Here is a 9,783-nt window from a genome sequence, read left to right as displayed (position 1 = left end):
GAAACCTGACCAACAACTAGAGGATACCCGCAGCACCGGCAACATGTCTGCTGCAGCCGCCACACATCACACCGCATCATGCATCACACCGCATCATGCCCTGCCCACGTTCCATCCTTCCCTCTGTGTTGTAAACAACAAAGTTAAATCCCCCCCCCCCCCCCTTTTGACGGGCGCAATAGCCGAGTGGTTAAAGCGTTGGACTGTCAATCTGAGGGTCCCGGGTTCGAATCACGGTGACGGTGCCTGGTGGGTGAAGGGTGGAGATTTTTACGATCTCCCGGGTCAACATATGTGCAGACCTGCCAGTGCCTGAACCCCCTTCGTGTGTATACGCAAGCAGAAGATCAAATACGCACGTTAAAAATCCTGTAATCCATGTCAGCGTTCGGTGGGTTATGGAAACAAGAACATACCCAGCATGCACACCCCCGAAAACGGAGTATGGCTGCCTACATGACGGGGTAAAAATGGTCATACACGTAAAAGCCCACTCGTGTGCATTCGAGTGAACGCAGAAGAAGCAGAAGAAGAAGAATCCCCCCCCCCCCACACCCGCCTCCTCCTCCACACACTCCCTTCCCCCTCTCCTCCGTAAGCAACTACCACAAAGGAGACCACCCCCATCCCCCTCCCCCAGCCCCACCCCACCCCCCCACCCCCCCGCAATGGCACAATCTGAAACCTGGAGCTGTGCAATCTGCCAGTCCTTCAGTTCCCAAGCCACGCTTTCCAGACCACGCTTCTCTCTTCCCACACCCACCCCCCCTCACTTAAAATAACACCAATGCTGAGAAAGTGGTCAGAAGTTTGTGTCACACATTTTCCAACGAATCCTTGAAGGCAGTACTGGGTTGTAGATTTAAAAAAAAAAAAAAAAAAAAAAAAAAAAATCTTTATCCAGTACTATTCAAACACAAGATGGAATCTTCTCAGCCGCACGTCTCACATTCACAAGAGGCCCATCTTGCGTGAAAGCTGTACCTCAAACAGGTTCTGGGGGTCTTTCAGACAGTAATGCACACACCAAAAAATACAACGCGATCTTTCACGAAGGCAGAACCTCTGTCTTACAAGCTGCGCTTTTGACAAAGATCGACGACTGGCTGTGCTTGCTGTGTCATGTGAGATTGAGTGTTTTGGCAGTAGTAACCCTGAAGCTTACATCAAACAAGCAGTACAAGTATGGAGAAGATGCCATCGTTGTGACGCGACACTCCCCACACCCCCAAACGGTGCTGTCCTCGTAGTCGCGGAACAGGCATGGGTTCCATGTCGGCAGCCATGTTTAACCTTCACCACAACGTGCACCTTCCTTCTAGCCATGCTTCCACAACTGTACCTACACGCCACCGAATCTTCAGAAAAAAAAAAAATCTTCTGACACACAAGCATGCACCAATCACTAAACCTTCCCAAAATGCAGTTTCTCTCTCTTTGTCCGTCTCTCCCCACATGTCCGTAACCGTCAACGCACCGACCAGTTACGACCCCTGGAGGAGAACTCTCGCACAAAGGAGGCTGAAGAATCCCTTCTCCACGGCTTCGCCTCTCTCCTAACTCCCTCCCCGATCCTTTCAGACATCGCACGCATCCCCCTGCTCGGCTTAGATCCGAGTCTGGCTGTTGTGTGGCCGGAGGGGCTCTGCCTCTGGCGGGTCGTACTCCATCTTGTAGGTGTCGTCCAGGGGGTACGCGTTGTCCATGTATGTGTACATGTAAGGTGGCGCCGTGGGTTCTGGTGGGGGCGGGGGGGGCAGCTGGTCGAACTGATGCTCCCGCACGCGCTCTGTGATGCCGCAGAACAGCTTGCTGCACACCTGTTACACACACACACACACACACACACACACACTGCGTCTGATGATACACATTTTCTGAATCTGCTGACACGCACACATATCACACCACACACACACACACACTCCGTCTGATGATACACACATTCTGAATCTGCTGACACACACACATATCACACCACACACACACACTCCGTCTGATGATACACACATTCTGAATCTGCTGACACACACACATATCACACCACACACACTCCATCTGATCATACACACATTCTGAATCTGCTGACACACACACATATCACACCACACACACACACTCCATCTGATGATACACACATTCTGAATATGCTGACACACACACATATCACACCAAACACACACACACTGCGTCTGATGATACACACTTTCTGAATCTGCTGACACACACACATATCACACCACACACACACACTCCGTCTGATGATACACACTTTCTGAATCTGCTGACACACACACATATCACACCACACACACACACACACTCCATCTGATGATACACACATTCTGAATCTGCTGACACACACACATATCACACCACACACACACACATACTCCGTCTGATGATACACACATTCTGAATCTGCTGACACACACACATATCACACCACACACACTCCATCTGATCATACACACATTCTGAATCTGCTGACACACACACATATCACACCACACACACACACTCTCTCAATCCATTTATACACACATCTGAATCTGCTGACATACACACATGACGCTACACACACACACTGAATCATGTATACACACACACTGAATCTGCTGACTCACACACACAATCTCACACACACAAACACTCAACAGGTTTATACACACATACTGAATCTATTTACACACACACACACACACACACACACACACACACACACACACATTACTGCTAAATTCCCCACGTACGGACATACACACACACACACATGCACACACACTGTTCACACACAAACACTGTTCACACACACACTCACACACACTCAAACTATTTACACAAACTATTTACACACACACACACTGTTCACACACACACACACACATTCACTTACTCAAACTATTCACACACACACACTCACTAACTCAAACTATTCACACACACACACACACACAAACACACACTGTTCACACACACACACACACACACACACACTCACAAACTCAAACCATTCACACGCAAGCTCGCAAACACGCAAACATGCCCCCCCCCCCCCACACCCCTCACACACACACACACCCTCAACACCCCAAACCAACCCCCAAGACCCAACGTACGGGAGAGCCAGAGCCACAGGCGGAGTAGCAGGCGTGCAGGGCGCCGATGGGCACCCCCAGGAGGGGGAGGGCCCCGATGACCCAGCGCACCATGTCCCAGTCCCTGGGGACCGACTTCGTCTGGGTCGGGTACAGGAACCCCTGGTTCTGGTCGTGCATCAGGGCATAGAACCACAGACCCTGCGGCACGCACATTTTGTATTTGTATTCGTATTTCTATTTCTTTTTATCACAACAGATTTCTCAGACCACCACTCAAGATCTAGTGGAGTGGGAGTGACTCTGACATCCCGGGTGGATGTATCATCTCTCAGCCACCACTCCACTCATGTGAATATGATTTCTTGTTGATATTGACGCTGTCGGGAGTGTCATAGCTTGTTGTGCTAACTCCACAGAATGGGCGAGTGGCCTGACAATGAAACCATTTCTGTGATGGAAACAAGAACATACCCAGCATTCACACACCCGAAAATGGAGTATTTGTATTTGTATTTGTATTTCTTTTTATCACAACAGATTTCTCAGTGTGAAATACGGGCTGCTCTCCCCAGGGAGAGCGCCTCGCTATACTACAGCACCACCCATTTTCTTGTATTTTTTTTCCTGCGTGCAGTTTTATTTGCTTTTCCTATCCAAGTGGATTTTTCTACAAAATTTTGCCAGGAACAACCCTTTTGTTGCCGTGGGTTCTTTTACGTGCGCTAAGTGCATGCTGCACATGGGACCTCAGTTTATCGTCTCATCCGAATGACTAGCGTCCAGACCACCACTCAAGGTCTAGTGGAGGGGGAGAAAATATCGGCGGCTGAGCCGTGATTCAAACCAGTGCGCTCAGATTCTCTCACTTCCTAGGCTGACACGTTACCTCTAGGCCATCACTCCACATGTACAACTGTCAGTTGTGTCCGGCTATGACCATCACAACAGCAGAATGAATGAATGAATGAATAATTTTTATTTTCTGAGGTTAACAGATTAAGCATACATGCTTTTTTTTTCATCCAGCCCTCGAAAACAAATACATGAACAACAGCAAAATGAAAAAAAAATAAATAAAAAAGAGGGAAAAGTGAAAAAGCAAGAGTAAAATCATGGAAATACAAGAAGAAGAAAAGAAGATAGTTACACAGCCAGATGGAAAGAGACAGACAGACAAAGATATACAGACAGACATACAAATAGACAGGCAGGGAGAGCAACAAGAGCGAGAGAGAGAGAGAGAGAGCGAGAGGGACTGTTCCTATATTTGTTCATTTTACATATACGGTACATATACGCTAAAAAAAAATAAACAAGAGAGGCAAGGCCTTCAAGACTCACTTGTGATAAATTAAGTCCCCTAGCATCAATTACAGAGTAATTTCCCTTTTTTACTATCTGCACCAAAACATTTGCAAAATAAATAAAAAATTCCATGCTTAGCAAAAGAAGTTCCTGTTTGAACAAAAAATGATAATAATGACTGCTCTTGTTGTTGGGTCAGAATATCAGATCAAAGTGCCAAGTTTAGAGAATACCAAAAATATAAATATAACAGTAAATGCAGATTGCATATAATTAGGCTTCTTTTTTTTCTCTCTCTTTTTTTTTGTGCCCATCCCAGAGGTGCAATATTGTTTTAAACAAGATGACTGGAAAGAACTGAATTTTTCCTACTTTTATGCCTAATTTGGTGTCAACTGACAAAGTATTTGCAGAGAAAATGTCAATGTTCAAGTTTACCACGACACACACACACACACAGACACACACACACACACACAGACAACCGAACACTGGGTTAAAACATAGACTCACTTTGTTTACACAAGTGAGTAAAAAAAAAAACAGGGTGGTTCACTAAAACAGCGAAAATCGATGGAGAATTGTTGCTTCAATCAGTCAAACGTAGCCTCATTTTCATGGATCAGTCTAGGATGCCAACAGTACGAAAGCAAGAATGAACGAAATTATAATGGTGTGCTGGTACGAGAATACTTGTACCTGATCTGCAGGGGGAAGTAATCATGGTATGAGTTAACTGGAGTAGAATGGGTTAATAACTATACGGAAAATACAGTAATAGTCACACCCATTCATTTTTACATAAATAAATCAATTAAGAAAGTACAGAAATTCTCCAACCTTAGCATTTTTAAGTTAACTAATCTACATAGAAAATACAGAAATGCTCCCCACCTGTGCATTTTCATGTAAATAAATCTATATAGAAAATACAGAAATACTCCCAACCCATGCATTTCTATACAAATAGATCTCTACACAAAATACAGAATTACTCCCATCCATTCATTTTGGTGTTAATAAATCTGTACAGAAAATACAGAAATACTCCCAACACATGCATTTTCATATATATAGATCTCTTTAGAAAACACATAATTACTCCCACCCGTTCATTTTGGAGTTAATAAATCTGTACAGAAAACACAGAAATACTCCAATCCATGCATTTTTTTGCCTTCATAAACCTAATACAGAAAATCTCCCACCTATGCACATTTCGTTCAAAAATCTCAACAGAAAATACAAAAATCCCCCCCCCCCCGCACCCCCCCCAAGGTATTTGTAGCTCAAGAAATCTACCATCAACAATTCATTACAAGAAGAAATCCACACGTATCACTACAAAGAGCTAAATTCTTCAAGTGACTGACTGCCAACTGTTACACCCAACACTTACACAACTTCTTATTCTCACTGCTTCATGGTCTGTGCAAGGTGTTTTGGACACATACACATGGATTGACTGATTGATTGATATGGATACTTATATAGTACCTATCCTCGGTCGGAGACCAAGCTCTAAGCGCTTTACAAACACGGGGTCATTAACACAACAGGCTGCCTACCTGGGTAGAGCCGACTGACGGCTGCCATTGGGCGCTCATCATTCATTTCCATTGTCATTCAATCAGATTTCAGGCACGCACACCTACACACTCAGACAAACATGTAACATCTAACGTGTATGACCATTCTCTTTATTTACCCCGCCATGCAGGCAGCCATACTCCGTTTTCAGGGGGTGTGCATGCTGAGTGTGTTCTTGTTTCCACAACCCACCGAACACTGACACGGATTACAGGATCTGTAACGTGCGTATTTGATCATCTGTGTGCGTATACACATGAAGGGGGCTCATTCACATTTTTCAGCACATGCGTACATGTGCACTCACGCAGTGGTTGTGGAGAATAGGGTGAGGGACAGGACGTGGAAAGGGGAGGGGGTATCAACCCATTCAACACTCCGTAGTTTTACAGCCTCGACAGGCTTCTACGTCATTTTGATGCGGAAAAAAAGAGGCAGAAAATATTACTGTTTATCCTCCAAATTTACCTGTGGACACATCTGGAAATACTCTAGAAGCTAGTTCTCTCTCTATGAGGTTGTGCGTATGTTGGAACGTGAAAACCATTTTAATGAGATAAATTGATGCCAGAGAAATGCTTGGGCACAATAAGAAAAAAACAAGAGAGGCAAGGCCAAAATGTCAATGTTAAAGTTTACCACAGACACACACACACACACACACACACAGACAACCGAACACCGGGTTAAAACATAGACTCACTTTGTTTACACAAGTGAGTCAAAAAACAAAAAAACCTGCACAATACGGAAATACTTCCACCAATGCATTTTTTTACCGCTATAAATCTGTACGACCAAAACGTTAAACCTACAACCCATACATTTCGTCTCGATAAATCCATGTAACCAGTATGGAAACACTTACGGAACATATCAAAGTGGAGGAGGCGAACCAGAAGGCCATGACCACCCTCTCCCCCAGAGAGAAGTTCTGCTTCACTGAAACACAAACACACATACTGACACTTTATATCTATTTTATTTTATTCATTTTTATTGTTATTTATTTATTATTATTTTCTTCTTTTTTTCTTTTTTCTTTTTTTTTCTCAAGGCCTGACTAAGCGCGTTGGGTTATGCTGCTGGTCAGGCGTCTGCTTGGCAAATGTGGTGTAGCGTATAACTTGTGGATTCGACCGAATGCAGCGACACCTCCTTGAGCTACTGATACTGATACTCTCAGCTCTTCAGGCAGGAAACAGTTCACTTGTAGTAGTGATGGGTGTGTGTGTGTGTGTTTTGTTTGTTACTCTGTGTGTGTGTGTGTGTGTGTGTGTGTCGTAGGTGTGTACTGTGTGTGTGGGCGTGGTTGTAAGCATGCCTATGAACATGTATATATATTTGCCTAGATACCTGAATTCCTCTTGTATCAGTATTTGCATGTGATTTTCATTTCATGTTTGTACTTTTCAAGTTCTACCCCACCCCCCACCCCCCCAACCCCCCCTTCATCACTCACTAATGTTTCTTGTGACCCCGGTAAGCTTGAAAATTCAGACATTTTCTATTCCGCTCCAAAAGAAAAAAACACACAAAAGATAATGCTTAAATGTGCAAAAATAAAACAACAAAAAAAAACCAGCAAAAAACCGACGCTGGAACTACGACGGACAAACCCGGGTGTGGCCGTGTATGGGGGAATCTAAATGAGCGGCGTGGGAGTAATGCCACTGAAACGGTGCAGATGACGGGGCAGCAAAAAAAACACAAAAAAAACATGCACAAAAGCAACCATTCTGTCCTCTCCATCAGGCCCACAACCACCCGTGCCTCACACTGCGCTGTCTTACCATAGACGACCATCATGCCCACAACCACCCGTGCCTCACACTGCGCTGTCTTACCATAGACGACCATCATGCCCACAACCACCTGTGCTTCACACTGCGCTGTCTTACCATAGACAACCATCATGCCCACAACCACCTGTGCCTCACACTGCGCTGTCTTACCATAGACGACCATCATGCCCACAACCACCTGTGCTTCACACTGCGCTGTCTTACCATAGACGACCATCATGCCCACAACCACCCGTGTGCCTCACACTGTGCTGTCTTACCATAGATGACCATCATGCCCACAACCACCCGTGTGCCTCACACTGCGCTGTCTTACCATAGATGACCATCATGCCCACAACCACCCATGTGCCTCACACTGCGCTGTCTTACCATAGACGACCATCAGGCCCACAACCACCCGTGTGCCTCACACTGCGCTGTCTTACCATAGACGACCAGCAGGCCCACAACCACCCGTGCCTCTACCTACGCTGTCTTACCATAGACGACCATCATGCCCACAACCACCCATGCCTCAAACTGCGCTGTCTTACCATAGACGACCAGCAGGCCCACAACCACCCGTGCCTCACACTGCGCTGTCTTACCATAGACGAACAGCAGGACCACAACCACCCCCGTGGCTCACACTGCGCTGTCTTACCATAGACGAACAGCAGGACCACAACCACCCCCGTGGCTCACACTGCGCTGTCTTACCATCGACGACCATCATGCCCACAACCACCCCTGTGCCTCACACTGCGCTGTCTTACCACAGACGACCATCATGCCCACAACCACCCGTGTGCCTCACACTGCGCTGTCTTACCACAGACGACCATCATGCCCACAACCACCCGTGCCTCACTCTGCGCTGTCTTACCATAGACGACCAGCAGGCCCACAACCACCCGTGTGCCTCACACTGCGCTGTCTTACCATAGACGACCAGCACGCCCACAACCACCCGTGCCTCACACTGCGCTGTCTTACCATAGACGACCAGCAGGCCCACAACCACCCGTGCCTCACACTGCGCTGTCTTACCATAGACGACCAGCAGGCCCACAACCACCCGTGTGCCTCACACTGCGCTGTCTTACCATAGACGACCAGCAGGCCCACAACCACCCGTGTGCCTCACACTGCGCTGTCTTATCATAGACGACCAGCAGGCCCACAACCACCCGTGTGCCTCACACTGCGCTGTCTTACCATAGACGACCAGCAGGCCCACAACCACCCGTGTGCCTCACACTGCGCTGTCTTACCATAGACGACCAGCAGGCCCACAACCACCCATGCCTCAAACTGCGCTGTCTTACCATAGACGACCAGCAGGCCCACAACCACCCGTGCCTCACACTGCGCTGTCTTACCATAGACGAACAGCAGGACCACAACCACCCCCGTGGCTCACACTGCGCTGTCTTACCATAGACGACCAGCAGGCCCACAACCACCCGTGTCTCAAACTGCGCTGTCTTACCATCGACGACCATCATGCCCACAACCACCCCTGTGCCTCACACTGCGCTGTCTTACCACAGACGACCATCATGCCCACAACCACCCATGCCTCACACCGTGCTGTCTTACCATCGACGACCATCACGCCCACAACCACCCGTGCCTCAAACTGCGCTGTCTTACCATAGACGACCATCAGGCCCACAACCACCCGTGCCTCACACCGTGCTGTCTTACCATCGACGACCATCACGCCCACAACCACCCGTGCCTCACACTGCGCTGTCTTACCATAGACGACCATCATGCCCACAACCACACCTGTGCCTCACACTACGCTGTCTTACCATAGACGACCATCATGCCCACAACCACCCGTGCCTCACACTGCGCTGTCTTACCATAGACGACCAGCAGGCCCACAACCACCCCTGTGCCTCACACTGCGCTGTCTTACCATAGACGACCATCAGGCCCACAACCACCCGTGCTTCACAATGTGCTGTCTTACCATAGACGACCAGCAG

At 47.3% G+C, this 9,783-nt stretch overlaps 1 protein-coding gene across 1 annotated transcript in view; it reads right to left on the bottom strand.

Annotated features, from left to right (window-relative positions):
• Nucleotides 1-888: 888 nt before the first annotated feature.
• Nucleotides 889-9,783, bottom strand: part of LOC143277927 (sodium- and chloride-dependent GABA transporter ine-like) — a 65,690-nt gene continuing 56,795 nt past the window's right edge. The window contains exons 14-16 of the mRNA XM_076582902.1: nt 6,865-6,938; nt 3,120-3,299; nt 889-1,820 (exon numbers count right to left, since the gene is read on the bottom strand). Of these exons, the coding sequence (XP_076439017.1) occupies nt 1,608-1,820; nt 3,120-3,299; nt 6,865-6,938 (467 nt within the window). The 3' untranslated portion in view covers nt 889-1,607. The remainder of the gene's footprint in view (nt 1,821-3,119; nt 3,300-6,864; nt 6,939-9,783) is intronic.

Source organism: Babylonia areolata, chromosome 35 (assembly GCF_041734735.1).
Source record: "Babylonia areolata isolate BAREFJ2019XMU chromosome 35, ASM4173473v1, whole genome shotgun sequence".
NCBI lineage: Eukaryota > Metazoa > Mollusca > Gastropoda > Neogastropoda > Buccinidae > Babylonia > Babylonia areolata.
The sequence above is the reverse complement of the archived record's forward strand: the minus strand, read 5'-3'. Positions and strand labels throughout refer to the sequence as shown.